At 40.9% G+C, this 21275-nt stretch overlaps 2 protein-coding genes across 18 annotated transcripts; both read right to left on the bottom strand.

Annotated features, from left to right (window-relative positions):
- Positions 1–389: 389 nt before the first annotated feature.
- PSORS1C2 (psoriasis susceptibility 1 candidate 2) lies at positions 390–1813 on the bottom strand. Of its 3 annotated transcripts, none has more exons than XM_074311500.1 (2): positions 1483–1813; positions 390–1098 (listed from the first exon to the last, which is right to left on the bottom strand). In XM_074311500.1, the coding sequence occupies exons 1-2, from the start codon at positions 1592–1594 to the stop codon at positions 743–745; spliced, it is 468 nt and encodes a 155-aa protein (XP_074167601.1). In that variant the 5' UTR covers positions 1595–1813; the 3' UTR covers positions 390–742. The 3 variants fall into 3 exon arrangements, with proteins under 3 accessions (XP_074167601.1, XP_074167598.1, XP_074167599.1); XM_074311497.1 differs by having other exon boundaries at positions 1543–1741; XM_074311498.1 differs by having other exon boundaries at positions 1454–1600.
- A 1260-nt stretch (positions 1814–3073) lies between these two features.
- On the bottom strand, positions 3074–20065 carry CCHCR1 (coiled-coil alpha-helical rod protein 1). 15 transcript variants are annotated; one of them, XM_074311485.1, is made up of 19 exons: positions 19960–19985; positions 18983–19082; positions 18832–18898; positions 18523–18739; positions 17056–17359; positions 13073–13236; positions 12824–12959; positions 12533–12643; positions 12132–12281; positions 7404–7514; positions 7224–7330; positions 6950–7062; positions 6619–6667; positions 6308–6441; positions 5954–6142; positions 5698–5799; positions 3874–4025; positions 3607–3730; positions 3074–3457 (listed from the first exon to the last, which is right to left on the bottom strand). In XM_074311485.1, exons 2-19 carry the CDS (start codon positions 19034–19036, stop codon positions 3339–3341), a joined length of 2403 nt encoding a protein of 800 aa, XP_074167586.1. In that variant the 5' UTR covers positions 19037–19082; positions 19960–19985; the 3' UTR covers positions 3074–3338. The 15 variants fall into 15 exon arrangements, with proteins under 15 accessions (XP_074167586.1, XP_074167581.1, XP_074167582.1 ...); XM_074311480.1 differs by lacking the exon at positions 18983–19082 and having other exon boundaries at positions 19960–20065; XM_074311481.1 differs by lacking the exon at positions 18983–19082 and having other exon boundaries at positions 3874–4022; positions 19960–20065.
- Positions 20066–21275: the final 1210 nt, after the last annotated feature.

Genomic DNA, 21275 nt, shown 5'->3' with positions numbered 1-21275 from the left:
ACTGTAAACTTTAAATATATAAAACTTTTAAGCCTATTGACTTCCCTCAGTCCCATGAAGTGTTCTGATGACAAGTCTTTTTCTGAGATCTAAAGAATAGTCTTTTATTCTCTCAATGTAATAACCATCAAAGAAATTGGATACAATAGTTCTCTTGTTCTCCAATTAGTCCAAGTTACATTTCTTGAGCTCCAGAAATGGGAAGCTAAGGAACACCCTGAGGACAGTAGGAATTATGAAGATGAAAAGAGGTTCAAGAATCAAAGGATTTAAAAACTATGGCTAAGGTTTCTTTCCCCATTCTTTCTACTCTGGGTGATTAGGAAGCTAATAGAAATATTTAGCAACCTCATCCAAGGACCAGTAAAAATAGAATATGGATACACAAGGATTATTAAGTGTGATTTTATTCTTCCATTTCATGGAAGTTCTGGTATTGTCCATCTTCAACTTCCTGTTACAGCCACCAAATGATGGCAGAAAACACAACTCTGTTGTCATCCTAGTTGTGGAGATTCTGGAAGAACTGATACAGGAAAAACAGGATAGAAGGAGGTAAGAATATGCTCTGGGGGTGACAAACAAGAATTAAGATAAAGATGGAGAGAAAAGGTAAATCTTTGGGAGGATAGTGTTATCAGAACAACAAAAATAAAAGAACAGAAAAATTACTGATCCACAGGAATCATGTTAAATGAACCAAGTCTTATATGCATGAGAGAGGGGAATTGAGAACACTCAATTATCTGTATTCCTCTCTGGGTGGATCAAGGTCTGACTCATCATGAGAGTCAGCATCTATCTCACGGCCAAGAGGCCATGGATTCTCCGGGGGCTGCGATCCAGCAGGCCAAGGGTCATCGGGCAGTGGAGGTTGGGAAGTAGTTATTGTAGGGGGTTCAGGGGGCCAGACTTCACTTTCATCCTGATCTGTCCAGGTATGACTAGGGCCTGGAGATGGAGGGTCTTCAAATATAGGAGGTATACCTGGCCAGGGGTCACCAGGGATTGGGGGACCTTGTGGCCATGTTGGCCCACCCTTTTCTTCATGAGCCTCCAAGGCTGGTGGCAAAGGGTAGTCATTGTTGCCTCTGATGCCTGTAAAGGAGAGAAAATACATTGGAATAGATGATGCCCTTCCCACAAATACTATGAATGACAGAATTTGTCTGATTCCTGAAATGGACATTTATCCTGAATACTGAGAATATTGATTATAATACTAATTTCCACCACAATTCTGATCCATTAACCTCCCCACCAAACCAGATCCCTAAAGAGAAGAAATCCCTCAAGTTTACAAGTCATGACTTGTATCCCAAAGATGATCTGGCTCCAAATTCATATCCTAAAACTTAATACCCTGAAATAGTCTTTGTTCCGTTTTTTAAAAAATCTACAAAACCCTCTAATTTCCCCCTCAAAAACTTTCCCAACCTGTCCCTCATGTCACCTCCTCCTTTCATCATTTTCCTTCTCTACCTCTCAGATCACCAAGTTGTTCTCCCTCCTCCATTCCATTATCTTTTTCCCTGTGCTTACCTTCTGAAAGGAGACAAAGAAACAGAATTTCCAGTAGCTTCCAATTTAGCATGATTCTGAAGCTCTCTCTCCTGGGCCCGAGAGGAAGGGCAGATTGAGTCTGTAGTGCCCAGGAACTGATTTTATGGGAGAGAGAAAGAGGAGGAGCCCAAACTCTGAGAAGGAAAAACCCCAATGACTCAACTGGTACCAGAAAAAGTGTAAGGGCATAACTGGACAGACTTGTTGGGAAGGGGAGAGGGAAGAAGTCAGGGTGTTTCTTCTGTTTAATAGACACTCAAGTTAAGCTTGCAGTCTCAGGGCCCAGCTGTCCAAGTTGCCTGCTTTGCTGGATTTTCACTTCAGCAATTTAGGCACCTAAATTCTTTGTCCCTGACTTCTACTCATGTAGCTTCCAAGTCAATACACACTCCTCCCCGCTCAAGATTCATACGAGTTCTCCATTTTTGTTGTCCTACCTCAGTCAGGAGTAAAGGGTGTATACAAATCATGTTAAGGAAGCAATCTAATTACAGAGTCAATGAAGCAGAAATATATATGACGCCTGGATTTTAAGGGGGTGGGGGGAAAATTGGAGGAGAGGAGGAAACAATGCCATATGCCCTTTGAACACAAGGGTCACAACTGGGACATTATACTAATATACCATCTCTCAACTCTTTCCGCAGAATAAAAACACCTTCCCAAAGTCCCTGTTTTTCTCAAGAACCATCTTTATTCCACATTCCTACCCTTTCTCAAGGATCCATGTGCTATATGAGTATATATACTCATAGCCTTCTAGCTATGAGTATAAATTTCACCCTGCATGAAACAAAATAAGAACCTGGAATAGATTTAGAATGACTCAGAACAAGGAAATAGGAAAACATAATTCCCCCTTTTGTGGCCAGATTATTCAGCAGAAGCACTTAATTATAGTCATCTGTTTAGCTCATCTTCCTTTTTTCCTGTCTCTCAGAACTACTCCTTTTCCTTCCTTAGCCCTTTGTTCTTTTTTATTCTCCAGCACTCACTCTTCTCCCCTACCCTCTTTTGCCTTCAGACATCCTTCTCCTTGAGCCTCATTCCCATTTCTAAGTTTGTCGTTCCTTTAATGCCTAGAAATCTTTGTTTCATATTCAATTGCCTCTTCTTTTTTCCTTTCCAAATTATTACTTTTTAAGGTACTGCTTCTTAATTATATGAATTGATGCAGAATCAAGAGCATAGAGCTAAGAGAACAATTTATACAATAACAAAGTTGTAAAGATCAACAACTATGAAGAGCTTATGAGGAGTCATGACACCCATGACAGAGAGGTGATGGCCAGAGTGTGCAGGTTGAGGCATACATATTTTTAGATACGGACAACTCAAGAATATGTTTTGTTTGACATACTTTTTACAAGGAGTTTGTTTGTTTTTTTCTCCCCAAGTTAGGGAGGGATAGGAGGTTGATTTTAATTGTTTTAAAGATTTATTTTAATTGAAAAAATCTTTATTTTGTAAAAAATTGCTTCTCAAAATATTGAGATCCAACTAGGGAAAGGAGGATATGGAAAAGAATTTTATTCTTGAAAGCAAGTTACAAAGGAAAAAATTACATTTCATAGGAGGGGGGAAAGAGGCATTTGCTTATGGAAAGACATCCTTAAATCTTTGGAGACAATATTTCCAAACTAATAGATCCTATTAAAACCTCCTTTATTTGATGTAAGAAAATTCAGTCACCAAGACAGATGTAGTTCAAGGATTAGAGCCAGCAGGTGGCCACATTTGCTACCTTCTCCACCTGTTAAGTTCCCTTTTACAGCTTACAACTGGTAAGAGGAGGCTCCTACAATTGAGCACTTCCCATTGTCTCCCTCCTCTTCCCGAGTGATAACCTCACTCATTTCTTGCAAATTTTCCAGCAATGCAGACAGATAGGATCCTGAGAAAGAATGTATAAAAGGGGAATTACATAAGATAAAGTTCTTAAATTTGGTGTGAAATGAGGGGGAGAGGAGGTCTTAGTGTGGATACTAAAGAAGAAAAAAAATCTAAAGAAATATTGTGGGAGTCCCACCCTTTGAATTCTACCTTTCAAAAGTTGCTTGGTGGGATGCAGAATTTCAGAACCAGGTTCCAGTGATAGGGGAGGAAGAATTGCAAATAATCGCTGTTGTTTATATTGGGAAAGGAGACCCTCCTGCTTTAGAGTGGCCTAGGAAGAAAAGAGTTAAGATTTTTCTCCATCCCTAGTAGTAGATACTTTACCTTCAATTCCTCCCAGGATAGGGTTCCAGTTTCCCTGCCTCTGATTACTAGAAAAAAAAATTATAGCTCACGGCCAAGAGTAAATCATACCAACATTAGGTTTTTGTCTCGTTCCAGCTCCTGAAGCCTCTGCCTCAACCGGAATCCTTCTTCCCTCTGGGCTTCCTCTTGTAGACGTCCCAGTTCCTGGCTACGTTCCTTGTCTCGGGCAGCTTGGCATTGGGCCTGGTGCAAGGAAACTACTGGAGGGGATGGAAGAAAGATATGTAAAGAATGATCCAATGGCATGGTCAAGTTGTTTCCAAAATAAGAAATTGGAAGACTAGAATTCTACTTGCTGATTTCTAGCCAACAGTTATTTAACTTTGATATATTTTGATTATTTAATATATTCCTCCAGTTACATTGAAAACAAAATTTTTTTTATATTTGTTTTTAAAATTTTTGAGTTCTAGGTTCTCTCCTTTTCCCCCCTTCTCCCTCTCCTCTACAATTTTTTTTTTAAATTATAGCTTTTTATTTACAAGATATATTCATGGATAATTTTTCAGCATTGACCCTTGCAAAAACCTTCTATTCTAACTTTTGCCCTCCTCCTCCCCCATCCCCTCCCTTAGATGGCAAGTAGACCAATACATGTTAAATATGTATATATAGCCATATAGTTATTTTGCTGCACAAGAAAAATCGGACTTAGAAATAAGGTAAAATTAACCTGAGAAGGAAATAAAAAATGCAAGCAGACAAAAACAGAAGGAGTGGAAATGCTACGTTGTGGTTCACACTCATTTCCCAGAGTTCTTTCACTGGGTGTAGCTGGTTCTCTTCATTAATGAACAAATGTAACTGATTTGGTTTATCTCATTGCTGAAGAGAGCCACGTCCATTAGAACTGACCATCATACTATATTGTTGTTGAAGTATATACTGATCTCCTGGTCCTGCTCATTTCACTCAGCACCAGTTCTTGTAAGTCTCTCCAGGCCTTTCTGAAATCACCCCGCTGGCAATTTCCCATAGAACAATACTCCATAATATTCATATATGACAATTTATCTAGCCATTCTCCAATTGATAGGCATCCATTCAGTTTCCAGGTTCTGGCTACTACAAAGAGGGCTGTCACAAACATTCTTGCACATACAGGTCCCTTTCCCTTCTTTTTGAGTATAGTTCCAGATTGCTTTCCAGAATGGCTGGATGTATTCACACACAATTCCACCAACAATGTATCAGTGTCCTAGTGTTCCCACATCCCCTCCAACATTCAGCATTATATTTTTCTGTCATCCTAGCCAATCTGCCTCTCCCCTACAATTAAGAAACTATGAAGTTATGCAAACTATTTCCATAAAAGTCAAGTTGTGAAAGAAAATATAGCTCTTACTTTACTGAAAATTAAACTCTCAAGAAAAATTAAGTTTAAAAAAAAAAAGAGAGAGATAAGGGGCAGCTAGGTGGTGCAGTGGACAGAGCACTAGCCCTGAAGTTAGGAGGACTTGTGTTCAAATCTGGTCTCAAACACTTAACACTTCCTGGCTATGTAACCATGGGCAAGTCACTTAACCCCAATTGCCTCAGCAAAAAGAGAGAGAGAGAGAAAGAATGTTTCAATTTGTATTAAGGCACAATCAATTCCTTCTCTGGGTATGTATAGGATTTTCATTTTAAGTCCTTCAGAGTAGTCGTGAATGATTATACTACTGAGAATAGCAAAATCAAGCTATGTAACTCTAGACAAGTCACTTTACTTATCTAAGTTTTATAAAATGAGATATGCTGATCTTTCAATTCAATAATCTTTATACTTGCTTCTACTATTAAAATTCTATTCATCTACAAATCTGTAACCTGAGAGGAATAAAAAGACTCTAATGCTATTCTCCCTTCCCGTGTTCATACCCCCAAGCTCACCAGCTTTAGCATGTTCCCTCCGAGCTTCATTCAATCTTCTCTCCATCTCTAAAAGTTGTTCCCGAAGCCTTGACTCTACTTCAGCTACCTTCTCTTGTAAGTCTAGGGACAGAAGTAGAGATCTGAGTCCCATTCTACATTAGTACCTTCCCTGGGAAACCCTTGCCTCAGAATAAGGACCCATGAGCTAGGTATGGCACTGCAGAAGAAATTCCTCACCTTCACTCCATTCAAAATTCCTCATTTTCCCCTGTACCTTTCCCATAGATCTCTTGCTGCTGAGTTAGTTCCCGCCGAAGGCAGGCAGCCTCTTCTGTGCTCTCCTTCTGGCTCAGTCGAGCTGCCTTCAACTGAATCCCAACCTCAGCCAAAGATTCCTGGGTTTTCTGCAGCTCCTGCTCCAACTGCCGGGCCTCCTCATTCAACCGAATCCGCTCTGCCTCTCCTGAGTATCAAATAATTAATATTGTCATATTATCATAGCAGAACCTAGATCCTTGGTTTTTCCCCACCATCACTGGCCCCAATTTTCCTTCCATAGGACATAAGTATCTATTTTAGTTCTCTATACCTTTAGAGGGAACCCAAGCATTCCAAAGCCATATGTTACCTTGTTCCCGGGCCCGGCCCACTTCCTGTTGGATAAGGCGGGCACTCAGCTGTAGCTCTTCATCTAAACGATTCCTTTCTTCTCTTAGCTGCTGTAACTCAAGTCCCATTTCTTCAGATGGTGGGGGTGGAGGGCTGTAAGAAATAAACAGAAAAATTAGACCAAACAGAGAGAAACTAGACAATGAACCTTAAAAACACACCTTTCCCCTCTACTACCCTTCAGGTTCAAAAACATCTAGCCCCTGAAGTCTCCTTTTTCTCCCCTTGGTTTATCTCCCAGGACCAATGGTCTTTGTCTTCTAATTTTACCTCTGTTCCTGATGCAGCTGTGCAAGTGCTATTTTCCGAGCCACAAGGCCTTAAAAAATAGGGGGAAAGGAAAAACACAGCTGGGTTACTGGAAAAAAAAAAAAGAAAGAGAGAGAGAGAGAGAGAGAGAGAGAGAGAGAGAGAGAGAGAGAGAGAGAAAGAGAGAGAAAAGACGAAAACAGAGAAAAATAGGAAGAGTGTTATGGCTAGATTTGCAAAGAGATAAATGGAAGGAAGATTATGGAATCTAAAAGGCATCAGATAAACATGAATGAAGGGGGAAAATAATTAAAACCAGAAATAGGGCCCCTGAATGGAATGACCTTCCTACCTTGTATAGTACGGACCTGTCGGGAAGCATAGCCAAGTCGGTTGTTGAGGCTAGGAAGCTGAGCTACAGCTTCTGCCACCTTAGCTACCCGATCCTGTAGCCAGTTATGGGAACTGAAGGGACAAGAGAACATCAAGTACTTCAGGAACAATCATTTTTCCTCCCTTCCAAAATCTCTATTTCTCTCTCACCCAAGATTCCTTTATAGACAAGACCAAAAAAAAAAAAAAAAAAAAAAAAAAAAACCTATCCACCTCCTCCTCATCTAAAATACCTGCTCACTGCATTAGCCACAAGCTTCATATGCTCCTCAGCTATCTCTGTCTGTTGCTGCTGCCACAGCCTGGCATCCTGGGCTCGACTCAGCTCCCCTTGAAGGACCTGGAAATGATACAAATGACTGGGGGGTCTGATGCCTCAGCTCATGCTTCCTTCTCTTTTCCCATGTACCCACCTTGTTGTTAACTCTTTCTACCTCCACTTCAGCAGCTTTGTCCTGCAGGGATCGATGCAAAATAGTTGATTCTTGACCCCAGGATGCTACCTCACCTTCAAGTTCTGCCACCTAGGATAAAGAAGAAATTGAATGCCAAGTTCCTGGATTCATAAGAAAAATGACAAGTGAAGACACAGAAATAGGGTGCCCTTGGTGCCTTGGCAGAAGAATGCCTAGGTTCTTGAAGTTAAGTGGGGACCAATTAGGGTTACTTTCTTTTTGTTTTATTGCTGAGGCAATTGGGGTTAAGTGACTTGCCCAGAGTCCACACAGCTAGGAAATGTTACGTATGAAGGAAGATTTGAACTTAGATCCTCCTGATTTCAGAGATTACTTTCTTGAAAATATATCTTAATGATCCAAATATAGGCCACAATCCCTTCCCTACTCCCACTCTAATCCTCCCAAGAGTTAGCTCTGTACAAAATCTGAATATGGCTGATAGGTAAACATTGAGAATTAACACAAAGTATTTTTTCCTTTTAAAAGACTTCATTTGAGCAATATAACCTATATTTGGGAGTCTACATTATGTGAAAAGTCTAATTCAGTGTGTGTGTGTAGAATGCAGTGCTAGAACTTGAAAAGACTACAAAATTTGAAATGTAATTCCAGCTCTTACATACTATATTGTTTCTCTCAAGGTTTTCTTTTTTTTTTTTTTTAACTTAATATTTTATTTTTCCAATTACAAATATAGTTTCAACATTTATTTTTATAAGATTTTGAGTTCCAGACATTTTTCCTTCCCTCCCTTATTTTCCCCCTTTCCAAGACAGCAAGCATATTGGGCTTATATCCCAAAGAAATTCTGAGAAGGGGAAAGGGACCTGTATATGCAAAAATGTTTGTGGCAGCTTTTTTTGTAGTAGCTAGAAACTGGAAGATGAATGGATGTCCATCAATTGGAGAATGGTTGGGTAAATTATGGTATATGAATGTTATGGAATATTATTGCTCTGTAAGAAATGACCAGGAGGAGGAATACAGAGAGGTTTGGAGAGACTTACATCAACTGATGCTGAGTGAAATGAGCAGAACCAGATCACTATACACTTCAACAATAATACTGTATGAAGATATATTCTGATGGAAGTAGATATCTTCAACATAAAGAAGATCCAACTCACTTCCAGTTGATCAGTGATGGACAGAAACAACTACACCCAGAGAAGGAACACTGGGAAGTGAATGTAAATTGTTAGCACTACTGTCTATCTACCCAGGTTACTTATACCTTCGGAATCTAATACTTAATGTGTAACAAGAAAATGGTATTTACACACATTATCTAGGTTATATTGTAACATATGTAAAATGTATGGGATTGCCTGTCATCAAGGGGAGGGAGTAGAGGGAGGGAGGGGATAATTTGGAAAAATTAATACAAGGGATAATATAAAAAAAAAAAAATTACTCATGCATATATACTGTGAAAAAAAATTATAAAAAAAAAGACAGCAAGCAATCTGATATGGATTATATATGTATAATCATTTTAAATATATTTCTATGTTAGTCATACTGTGAAAGAACAATGAGAACAAAAAGGAAAACCCACAAGAAAAAAAAAAGGTGAAAATAGTATGCTTTAATCTTTATTCAGTCTCCACAGTTCTTTCTCTGCACACACATGGCATTTCCTACCCCAAGTCTATTGGAATTGAAGGAGATGTTCTTTTGATCCATAGAAGCACAATATTAAGCACTTTCTTTATATCCAGCACCATGCTAAGTACTAGGGATGCAGTGAATGGAAGATAAGAAGTAGGCCTTCTGCAGAAGGTAGGATTTGAACTGAGTCTTAGAGGAAGCCTAGACACATAGGTGACAAATGAAAAGGGAAACTATTCCATGTACATGGGATAGTAAGTGAAAAGACAAAGAAAGATATATTGTGTCTTCATACGCAAAAAGCAAGCCAATATGTATATTGTGTATAATGTGTGTATAATTTTTTTTTTTTTGGCATGACACACTTTTAAGTTTAACCTACATTATTAACATTTTCCCCATCACTTTCTTAAGTCAAGACAATTAACAAAACAATAAATGCAGTCCTAACGTGTAAAGTGCTTACACTAAAAATTTAACAATAGGCTTCTGCTAACCAATCCAACCTAGCTCCATCTGTTATGTTCAGAAGTTAGTACAAAACTCAAAAGTTAAAAGAAACCGCAAAGGTCATTTCAGAAAGCACTTTGCAGATCTTGAAGTACTATATAACTATGAATTGTTGATAACAATGACTTATCTAATTCAGCAGTTTTCATAGTGGGTTGTCACAATTCTTTCAAGGAGTGCTCAAGGTCAAAACTATTTTAATATTAATTTATTATTAAGTAAATTACTTATTAATGAAGTATTAATAATTACTGTTGATTATTAATAACATTGTAATATTAAATTAATATTTAAATCTCTCTTGTGTCCTCACAATTCTTTCAAGGGGTGCTCAAGGTCAAAACTATTTTAATAATAATACTAATAAGGTAAATAGTGCTAAATCTGAGCAAACTAATTTCTTTGGAGTCCTCAAAAATTTTTAAATGTAAAGGTGTCCTGAGACTAAAAAATTTGAAAACCACTTATCTAGACTATCTCTTACCCTCCTAGGGAAATCACACAAGTCAGAATATATCCTAAAGCCCCCTAACATCTTTTAATAATTTTAATTTTTTTCAACCAACAAAAATCTGTTTCCTTATTCTCTCACCCCAACAATCAAGAACCTAAATAAAAACAAAATCCATTACAAAAATGTATAATCAAAACAAACACCCACAGTGGCCATATCCCCACCCCAAATTGTCTTCATTCTACAGTTTTTCACCTACCAGGAACTAGATAGTATATTTCATCATCAATCCTCTGGAATCAGTTATTATGCTGAGTTCCTAAATTCTTTCAAAACTGTTTACCTTTACCATATAATTGTCATTGCATTAATTACTTTCCTGGTTGTTTACTTCATTAGTTCACATTACATACATTACATACATTAGTTCACACAAATATCCACAGGTTTCTCTGAAATTTTCTCTATTATTTTCATCATATATACCATTATTTACCCAATTAACAATTTATAAGCACTCCCCCACCAGATTCCATTGTCATGTCAGAAAGAGCTGTATTTTTTTTAACATTGTTACAGAATGTGTTTTGCTTAAAATTAATCACTCCCTTAATCTACTCTCTTTTAATTCACCCTCTTTCCTTCCCCTCTCTCCCAATTTCCATGTTGAGTGAAATATATTTCTGAATCCAACTTGTGTGTATTCTTCCTTCAATCAATTCAGATGAGAGATTGAAATGGTAAGCTATTCCTCCAATTCCTCTTCATTTGCATCTTTATTCCCATTATCCCACCACAACCACCTTATATTCCTCTTTCCTTTATTCTTTTTTTTGTTGTTGTTGAGGCAATGGGGGTTAAGTGAATTGCCCAGGGTCACATAGCTAGGAAATGTTAAACGTCTGAGACCAGATTTGAATTCATACTTCAGGGCTGGTGCTTTACCCACTGCATCACCTAGTGCCATGGCCCCCTTTATTCTTTTAGTCATATGAAGACATAGCAAAGCTACTTACATACTAATTACTGTCCTATGATCCCTCCTAGTAACAGGATTCAGAAGAGTCACATGTAACATTTCCTCATATTTGAATGTTAATTTATGTAATCTTTTACATTTGCTTGTGCTGATCCTGCTGTTACTTTCTTGGGTTATTCCAGTATTGTGTTATTCAGAGACAAACTGAGGACCTGGCATGCTTTCAGTGTTCCCAATGGGATCTAATTCACAATAAAGTCTAAATGCTATTCCCCTTGTCTGAGCTCTGCAAATTCTTAAGCTGAGGACTGTGTCTGAACAACAATAGACAGCTGCTGAACTCAGTTTTTATAAGCCACCTAGAAAGTTTTATTGATTTAGTGACAGAATTGTAGGGAAACTTAGATTTGCAATTTTCACCCTGGTTATTTCTCTGCAGTCAGGGCTAGATGCTAGAAATAAGAAATAGCCCTTCTAGGGACTAAGCCATATCTTTACTACTTTGTTCTAAACTTCTTCCTTTCTACCCAGTGTCTCCCCACCTGGGAACACAATCTGGGGTACAGGTCCCTTCTCAGTAGATTCTGGATCCAAGACGCAGGACTGTGTCAAAGGTAACAAAACTATCAATTTCTCCGTCTCTGTCCTAGTGCCCTGGTATGAATCTAGGACCTCCTCTTTTTCAGCTTCTTTCTCTGCTTTGGAGTGTTCCACACACAGCATATTCCCAGCCCAATTCCATTCCTATCCTAGAGTCAGCAGATCTCTAGTTTCCCTACGATGATCTGGGCAGATCAAATGACTACATGGTGACTTTCTCTGAACATCTCTATTAGGAATTAATCAAATACATTTGCTAAATCTATTTGGAGTTTTATGGCAGAGAGCTCAACTGTACTGCTTCCTTCTATTTCTTCATCTTTATTCTGCCTGCAGTATAGAATATGTTATCTTCGTTGTTTTACCCCCTCTCTTTCTCCCTGAAGTATCTTATATCTCCATGGTCTATATACCTATAACCATTCTTGATGAAAAGACCAAAACTGTGTAGACACTTTGAAGTTCAAACACATGGGATAACAAACATAAAAAAATGAATGTGTATACATGTGTGTTGGAGAGATGTTACCTTTCCTTTAAGCTTTTGAGTATGTTGAGTATGTTCCAACTCCTGGGCTTTCAGCTGCACCATCAATGCAAACACTTTTTCCCTCCAACGGTTCAGCAGGGCCTGAGCCTTCTTGGCTGACTCAGACTTTAGGGGGTCTGTAGGCTGGACCTTCAAAGTAAGGAAGAAATATGAGGTCAAGACTTCCATGGAAGATAAATATTCCTTACTGTTCCTACCTTATCTTAAGCAACAAAAAAAAAACCAAGGTAAGAATGAAGATCTACAAAGTAAGAAGGAACAAAGATAAGAGTGAGGAAAAGAAGAATCCAAGAGGAAATTAACTAGTAAAGGACATTTATGTCCCAGTAGGGATTCTTGAGGCAATAATACTTCAATTCTGTGAAGAGAACCATGTTTACCTTCCAACCCAGTTCTTCTTCCTGAAGGACAAGGATATCCTGGAGGCTCTGCACTCGAACTTGTAGCAACTCCAAAGTGGCACACAAGGCATCCCGATCTTCCTGCAAATGCTGGCCAGGGGAAGGAGATTCTTACTTATTCCTAGAATGTGCCTGCTTCTCCCACCCCTCGGGTTTTGGTGCACCACTAGGTAAAGTCCCTCCTCTCTTAAAGAATTTCTCCAGAAGATCCAAAAGAATCTCTCTATCCACTTCCACCCCAAAGATAAACTCACTCCTCTAATCTCTCACCTGCACAGTTTCTAGTAGCTGCTTCCGCTCCTGTTCCCATGTCTGGTTCTTGCTCTCTGGTGTTATTTGATCCCCTACATACTTCCTAAGCTGGTCAACAAGAGCCACCTGGGTATCGAGTTCTGCATGAGTCTTACTAAGATTGATGGATAAAAGTAAAAAAGTAAAGGCTATGAGTGCAAGAACCCAGAAATCTGCTCTTCCCATATAACTGCTGACTCCTTTTATTGACTCTGTATTTCTCCTCACCTTAGTTCCTCCCTTAACATCCTAGCCTCCCTTTGTACAACGGCCAACTCCTTGGTCTCTTCTTCTCTCTTAGATTCCATGGTTTTCACTTTCTCCTCCAACTCATGGGTCTTGTTGGCCAGGGCAGCAAGGGCTTCCTGATGAGCTGTGGTCATGTGGGAGATCTCAATAGGAAAAAAACAACAGAGAAGAAGTTGAACAGGAAGGAGCTTCTCTTATACCTTTCCTCAATAAATTCTTCAAACTACTTCTCTGGAGCCTATTTCTCTTCTCTACCTTCTCTTCCTCAGTTTCTACTTCTATCTCACCCACTCTCTTATTGTAATCAACATAATATCTGACATATATTAAATGTCTACTGTATTTAAAGCACTTTGCTAGGCATTGGGGAAGATATAAAATTTAGATTAAGAGATTGTCCCCTGAACTCATCAAGCTTAAGGCTCAAGAGGGAAGACATGCAACTGTTGATTGTGTGTGTGTGTATAAGGGTATCAGAGAAGTGTAAAATAAATGCTATGTATATGAGGAGAATCGGGGAAGTTGTGGGTTTGAAGGGCTTTATTTAAAGAAGGATTTAATCTAGTGTATGTACATCTATGATGTAATAAAATTGTGTCCCCAGATCTATGTGGAGGATGGGCCACCTGGCCTGGAGAAATTCCTAAATAATGATCTCCACCCACCTGAATCTTCCTTGGGAAAGCTACTTGGTTTCCCAAGGGAATCACTCACCTCCAATTAATCTTCAAATCACTTTGGTCTGAGAAACAATCACAACTCTTATTGATTTTAAAAATTAGCTCTTAATTGCTTTCTAGCCCCAAACTATAGAAAGCTAATAAAAAACGACTCTTACCCCAAACCTTTGCTAATTCTTATCAGAATTTGGCCCACTGAGGAAATAGTTTCTCAGTGAATAAACCCATTTTTTGCCAAAAACCTCGCCTGGAGATCAGGACTGTGAATTCTTTCACAAAAACCAGCCTGGGAACCCCATCGCTGTTAGTGTATCTCTCACCCCTCATTTCTGTTTCTTTGAAGTAGGTTCAGAGAAAGATTAAGTTGTCTGCTTTCTCTCCTCTGTGAGAGAACAGGAGATGGGAATTAATTCATGACCCAAATATTTGACAAGACTGACAGGTGATGTGGGCTTTGGATAAGGTGATCCTGTAGCCCCTAGAGGCCAGAAAATTGAATTTTTATGGTTACGTCTAAGGAGACCTCTCCGGCTGGGCGGCAGATCAAGATATAATCAACATAGTGAATGATACTGCTATTAAGCAGCTCTAAATCCCTTAAATCTTTAGCCAATGCTAAAAGTTAGTGCTTAAGAAATTTTTCAACGGGAGTTGCAATCCCTCCCTAGCCTCTGGCTTTATTGGGTATTGGCATTTGTAGAGGAATATACCAGGGTCCACAGCCTAAGGCGGGGGTGGCCTGAGTGGCTCGCCCAGGGATTCCTAGGTCCCAGACAGAGAAATCTATTTTCTCCCAAATTTCAGACGGAGCATGAGAGAGCTTTGAAAGAAGCACAAAAAAGGTCACCTGGAGGCCTGAGAAGAGAAAATTAGGTCCCTAATTTCACCATTAAATCTCCAATAAGGGAGCAGGGCAGGAGGGAATGATAAGAAAGGAGTGTTTAAACAACAGGTCACCAAACTGGCAGGGCAGAGGGAAAGTCTCAAAACAATTAAGTTTCCCTTCAATCTCCATTATTTTGTGGGGGGGAGGAGGGGAAGGGATAATGAGACCAGAGTACCAGAGCAAGACAAAGAGAAGCCCCCATATCAAAAAGAAATTCAGTGATCTTACCTGCCATATCTGGGTGTTTGGCCATCATGGTGGAGCAAGGGGGAGCTTGACCAAACTCCAAAATCCTGCTGAGGGCAGGACATTGGTAAGGCAGCTTGTCTCCTGTGAACATTCTCTCCTTCAGTGCCTCTCCTGATTGCACTTGGGGAGTTTCCTCCAAGGACAGTTTCTGGCTTGATGGCCCTGTCCATTACACCTGAAGCACAAACTCCTATGGTTCCCAGATATGGCAGCAGCTAAAATTTGGGACTGTTCTCCATTTTTTGCTTTAACTCTGAACTCTTCCTCCTCTACTGTAGTTTGGTCCCTATTATTAAAAACTCCAAAAGCTGTTTATAACAGCTGAGTTGGAGAAATTTGAGGGCTCAAAGCTGGCTTCTGCAGCTTCCTCCATATATCTGGAACGGATTGTTTAATATTAACACCTCCCCAGGAAAGATCCTTAATCTAGGAGAGATTTGACATTAAAAAAAGGCACCTGTACCCCGAGTGTCTCTCCCTGAGAGTCAGCTGCTTCTCTCAATGAGCAGAAGTTAGAAAGGGTAGCTGAATCAGGATCCTGAGAAAAAGGGGTCCCATTCCTTGTATTAGAGGGATTGAGGAATGAGAGTAAAGAAGTCTCAGAATCTGGTTCTGGAGGTGAAGGGGACAGAGTTGAAGAAATATTGCTGGACATAAGGTCCTGTCTTTGATAAGGAGATGGTTCTAAATAGGATTTACAAGCCTCCTGATAAGGACTGCAAGGGCACGGCAGAGGAAGGATCCTATTTTAAAGAATAGGAAGGAGGGAGTTATTTAAAAGGTTAGTATCTAATTTTAATTTCCCTTCAGCAAATTTTAGCAGCATCCTGAAGTGCTGTTTTAATCTAAGTTTTTTAGTTTTGAGATCTTTTAGAACAGACGGCTTAAGGGAGAATCCTTAAAAATGGAGGCAGAGGTGGATTTTTGGGCTACAAGTCTTAGATTTTCCAGATGCCATAATGCCCTGTCCTCTCAGATATCCTCCCCTTGTAAAATATCAGGAATTTCTATAGCAGGCCACCAAATGTTGAGGTGTGAGAAATGAGGTAGAGACACCCTAACAGTGATGGGGCCCCCGGGCTGGTGTTGCAGGTTTTTGTCAAAGAATTCAAATCTCGATCTCCAGGCAAGGTTTTTGTCAAAAAAAAAAAAAAAAAAAAAAAGGTTTATTCATTGAGAAACTATTTCCTCAGTGGGCCAAATCCTGATAGGAATCAGCAAAGATTTGGAGTACAGAGTTGTTTTATTATAGTTTGGGGCTAGGAAGTGATTAAGGGCTAATTTCCAAATCAATAAGGGTTGTGATTATTTCTAGACCAAAGTGGTTTATGATTAATTGGAGATGGGTGATTCCATGGGAAACCAGGTAGCTTTCCCAAGGGAGATTCAGGTGGATGGGAATCAATTTTAGGATTTTCAGGTCAGGTGGTCCACCCTCCACAAAAAATCAGGGGACACAGTTCTATTATATCATTTAGAGAATAGGTAGGTATTCAACAGGCAAAACACTCCATGTAGGCACAGGGTAAAATTTAAACAAAGATATGAAGGTGAGAAAGAACAGGCTATGTATTAACAATTTAATTAGCTGAAACATACAGTTTGAATAGAATCAGTTTTTAGACAGTCCTGAAAGTCAGACTAAGGAGTTTTAACTTTATTTGGGCAATAGGAAGCTCCTGAAAGATTTTGAACAGAAGGATGACTCAATCAAATGTACACCAAAGAAGGGCAAAAAAGAAAGATGAATTGGAATGGGCAGAGAGTTGTGTTTGGACGACCTATTAGGAGCCTACCATGATAATCTAGGCAGATGTTTAGGGCCTACTTTGGGCTTCCAAAAGGAAAATAGAATACTTGAGTCTCAAGAAGTAAATTAAAGTTTTAGAAGAGAAGCAAGGTATATGAATCCTGAGAAGTGGGGAGAGAGAATAAGAAGGATGAATGCCCTATCTTAACTGTACCAGCCTGTGTCCTTCAGATTCTTCCTTACTCTGGATTCTCAACATCTTCCAGATCAGGTAGATTAGTATTCTAATCTCATATCAAAGGATCTTTGCTAAAGTGTAATTATCTCAGATTAATAGTCTACAATGTGGAACAGACAAATCCCAACCAATCCCTAATATTTTCTTATTCTAATTTACCTGTTCCTTGTGCAGCTTTTGAGTCTCTTCCAGCTCTCTTTTGTTTCCTTCTTCCAATTTCTGCCGAATGAGCTCTGCCCCAGCCAAGGCAGCACGAAGTTCCTCTATTTCAACCTGCATAGCTTGCTCTGCCTGTCCCAAAACTTCAAGCTCCTCAGCTTGAGTTGCCAGTCGAGTCTTCTGATGGACTGAAGCCAACCGCAAGGCCTGGCTCTCCTTCTCAAGTCTCCAAATCTCTTCTAGTTGCTGAGAGACCAACTCAGTCTGGGAATTCAAGCTCTGTGGCCCCACATGGTCCAGGGACCTTTGGGGAAAGTTATAGGTGAGATATGTCCTCTTTGCTCTCATGTTAGAAAGGGATGAACAAGTGGGCCTCTGTTCCCATCTGGGTGGTTATAAGGACTTCTCTGCTCTGATATGTAGGAATGAGGAAGGGACAAGGGTGCTTCTGGGTAAAATAAGTCAGACACAAAAGAGGATGCAAAACCTAGAAACAATAAGGATTCTGTGGATTCTAAGGATTTTACTCGTTAGAGATAATCCCCAACAAATGTTTATTTAGTACCTTTTATGTATAAAGCACTAAATTAGGGATACAAAATGGTATATGCCATAATCTATGTCATCAAGGGCTTTAATCTAGTTAAGGAAGGCATACAAATACCTAAAAAGATAAAAGATGCATCTATTAAATATGGTCCACTAATGGCAACAAACAATGAGTGATAGGATATCTGGTTCACAAGCAAATGAAGACATTTTGCATCTAAGAGTTCTGCTTGAGATAGAAAAAGGAAGGCATACTCAAGTTTTCTGTTTTAGCCTGAGAGAAGGGGGAGCCTAAGTTCCATCTAGAGGTAGAGATGAGGAAATGGATCCTCTTGTTCTAATGTGAAAAGAACAGGGGCAAGCTGATGATTTATTGAATATTTACAGTACAAATTGTAAGCCCTCTGAAGAAAGGCATTTACAAATAAAAGAGATGGTCCCAATTCCTGAGAATCCACTCCAATTTCATCGTGATGTGTTCAGAACTATGACATCTTATAATAAAGTCTTTTGGTAACTCAGGAGCAAAACCCTAGTGGATCTAAGACAGACCTATATATAAAGTCAATAGGTTTATTAAGACATTAAGGTACTGTTTAGAAGAGGCAAACACACACACAAATATAAGGAAAAATACCCCACCAAAAATCAAATAATATGGTTCAAATTTCATACAAAAGCAGAAGGCACATAGAATCAAAAAACAATCAGGACTGGAATTGTTTTGCTTTGTTTTCCTATCTTTGTTACAAGGAAAGGTTTTCTGGATAAGTTAGGGGAGAAGATTATATTTGGAAATTAATGGAATGTCAAAGAAAAAGGCATTAATAAAACCTTTTTAAAATAATTTTTTTTTAAAGTAATCACATAAGGCGGGGAGAAGAATACAGGCAGAAGCTAGGATAACTAAGTCCCTACCTGGTCCTTCTTTTGGGATCATCACTATCACCTGCCCCATCTTGTTCTCTCAAAATCTGTAGTCTATTCTGCTCCCATCTATGGTCACTCTTATAACGACCAAGATGGGATGAAGGCAGGACTAGGGGTAAGGGTGGGGACTGGACAGAGGTGATCCTGGACGTGCCTGGAGGGGGCCGTGTCTGGAAATGAGATGGAGGCATGAGCCCACTGAGACCTGAGTAAGAAGAGAATAGGAGGATCAGTACTGCAAGTATAGGGATAGGACGTACAATCTCCAATTCCATAGCCCAGTTCTGTCCCTTTTACCTGAAGACTGGAGCATCCCAAAAGTGGATGGGGGTTCCAGGTTCCTTCTCCTGCCATCCATTCTTTCCTGTGGAGCAAGAGAAACACCTCAAGTTCCAACTTATTTTCCAAGTTTCCAATCAATCCCTAGGAAAGATCTATAATAACCCACCCAATTCCTTAGACAATTTAATGGGTTCATCCAGCTGACAGTTCTTCCCTTCATTTCTCTATGCCTATCACTCCCACTTATGAAAGTGACGAACGATCATCTATGTAAAACATCATTCATGACATAAACCATAGGGCAAAAAATTCCCTTTTTTAAGGGAAAGCAGGATCTGAGGTTAAGACCTCCAAGAGTCTGCATGGCATTCACACAACTCGGGGCAGTGCCCTTCCTTTCCCTTAAGAGTGTAATTTCCCTGAGTCTGTGATTTTGAGGAAAGTGAGCACATCTGGAATTTAAGGGCTGGGGAAATTCCCTCCTCACTCCACTCTTCCCACCACGGATTCTCCCTCCCCTTTAAAGAGCAGGCATACAGCTTGGCACCAGATGAAGTCTGTGAGATGCAGAGATCCCGAGTTACCCTTAACAGCATAGCAAGTTTCAGAACCATCTTCCTGGGTAAGCAGGAAGTCTAGCAGTCCTTTGCTTATTTTTAGTCTTTTGCTCATCTCTAGGCCCTCCGATGGATGTTGGTCTTTCATCCCACCCTAACATTCCCCCCTCCTTTCTTCGTTACCCTTTCTACCCATTCCAGATGTTCTTCTTCCCTCCCCTCCTCCCTTCTCCCACTTGGCTCCTCCCTCCCTCCCTCCCAGCCTGCCTGCCTCCCCTTAATTTACTCTGCCCGGATCTCGTTACAACTGCAGCCTCTGCCCCGCTCAGTTGCTCAGCTTCCCCCACCCCCCCTTTCCCCAGTCAAACCGACTGATCCCTTCCTCCCGATCCCCCTTCCCCGGAATATGTGTCCCCGACCCTAGTCTCTCTGTGGCTCCTACGCCCCAAGGCCCCTGACCTCCAGCACTTTCTTTGTCCTGTCCTGCCCTTCCCTGCCCAGTCCCCTCAGCTCCCTAGTGCCCACGTTGCCCAATCCCTCTTAACCCCTTCCCGCCCTCAACTGACTCCGGCTCGCGCTCCCTTACCCAGCGCGAGACCCTTCCCTCCCCCCGTAGCTCCGCCTCTTCCGCCCTCCTCCACAACGTAGCCTCCATCTCCCTGCACACCCTTCACTGCCCGACAGCGCTTGCGCAAAGAGGGCTAGCGGGCGGACTCCCGGACCCGCGTACTTCTTCCGGAATGGAGAGGGAATCTCGACACGCAAGCGCCGTACGTCCGTATGGTAGACCAATCCGGAGGCTCGATCGATCCACCCACCCTCCTCTCCCTGAAACCCGGGAATATTCGATGACTAATCGGGAAAGGAAGGCGGTCTCGCCGAGCCCTTTTTGTGCCCTTCCAGACCACCCCTCAGTGGGGTCTGGGCGATGATATGAAGACTCAATGGGGAAAGGCATGGGAGGGGGCGGGGCCTCTGAGGCGCGCGGAATTCCGGCCCAGGGAATTAACTAGGTATTAGGCCGCGCCAGACCTCTGAAGCCCCTCCCCGCTCCGCTGCCATCCCAGCCCGGCTTCTGCTTGAACCATTTACTTTTGCCTACCTTGTCTAACTGTTGCGCGCACACGTAGGGTGGGTTGAGCGCCCCTTAGGGGCGGTTTGGAGTCCTCGCCTTCTCCTCCATCTAGGCTTGTATTGCCTGAGGGAAGAGTACGATACACCGAGACTGCCCGACTCCGGTCCGAAATCTGATTACTCCCGCTGGGGACTCCCGCGTTTGCCTAGCTTCGGAAGCTGTAGGACCCCAGGTTTGCACGCGCTCCAAGAGGAAGGAAGGTAAGAGACCTTGCTTCGCCTCACTCCAGAAATAGGGAGCCTCGTCCACATTTTCGGTACCACCTTGAAAGATCCCCCTAGTACGAATGAGGTGTTCGGCCAGGAAAAATACCTGCTGAAGAGGCGCTTTGAAAGGAAAGGCCACCTGGCCCCCCAATTTCACTGACGACTGTAGGTTAGGATTTAAGATTTGCTCCTGCAGAATGGCTCATTCCCACAAGAAGTCCTGAGATACCAGGCCGTATGAAAATGTTTAATATCAATGAATAACAACAAGGAATGATAAAAAAGGAAAACAAGATTTGATAGTGCATTTCTTACAACAAAAGCACATAATGCAGCCTGTGATTAATATCACTATAGAATACAAAGAGATACATAGACTGAGGGGGAGAGAAAAAAGAACACCTCCCCGACCGGGAAACACCTACTTTGCAGATCTCTGGCTGGGGGATCCCAGACCCTCCCTCCCGGGAGGCCCCACACAACGTCCTCTCCATGGGCCAAGTTAAGTATTGATCTGTCATGACTTAAATAGCCCAGAGAACAAACGTGGCCAAATGACAG

Source organism: Sminthopsis crassicaudata, chromosome 4 (assembly GCF_048593235.1).
Source record: "Sminthopsis crassicaudata isolate SCR6 chromosome 4, ASM4859323v1, whole genome shotgun sequence".
Lineage (NCBI taxonomy): Eukaryota > Metazoa > Chordata > Mammalia > Dasyuromorphia > Dasyuridae > Sminthopsis > Sminthopsis crassicaudata.
This window is presented reverse-complemented; position numbering and strand designations above follow the sequence as displayed.

What these genes read in the sequence shown, in the direction of transcription:
- CCHCR1 (XM_074311478.1), bottom strand. Translation starts at nt 19,521, where the DNA reads ATGAAAGACCAACATCCATCGGAGGGCCTAGAGATGAGCAAAAGACTA. An exon ending in GATCCCAAAAGAAGGACCAG is followed by an intron (nt 17,360 to 18,522) that starts GTAGGGACTTAG and finishes CTTTCCCCAAAG; the next exon opens with GTCCCTGGACCATGTGGGGC. An exon ending in GAGGGAACATGCTAAAGCTG is followed by an intron (nt 4,026 to 5,697) that starts GTGAGCTTGGGG and finishes CATCCCCTCCAG; the next exon opens with TAGTTTCCTTGCACCAGGCC.
- PSORS1C2 (XM_074311500.1), bottom strand. Translation starts at nt 1,594, where the DNA reads ATGCTAAATTGGAAGCTACTGGAAATTCTGTTTCTTTGTCTCCTTTCA. An exon ending in ACAACTTGGTGATCTGAGAG is followed by an intron (nt 1,099 to 1,482) that starts GTAGAGAAGGAA and finishes TCTCCTTTACAG; the next exon opens with GCATCAGAGGCAACAATGAC.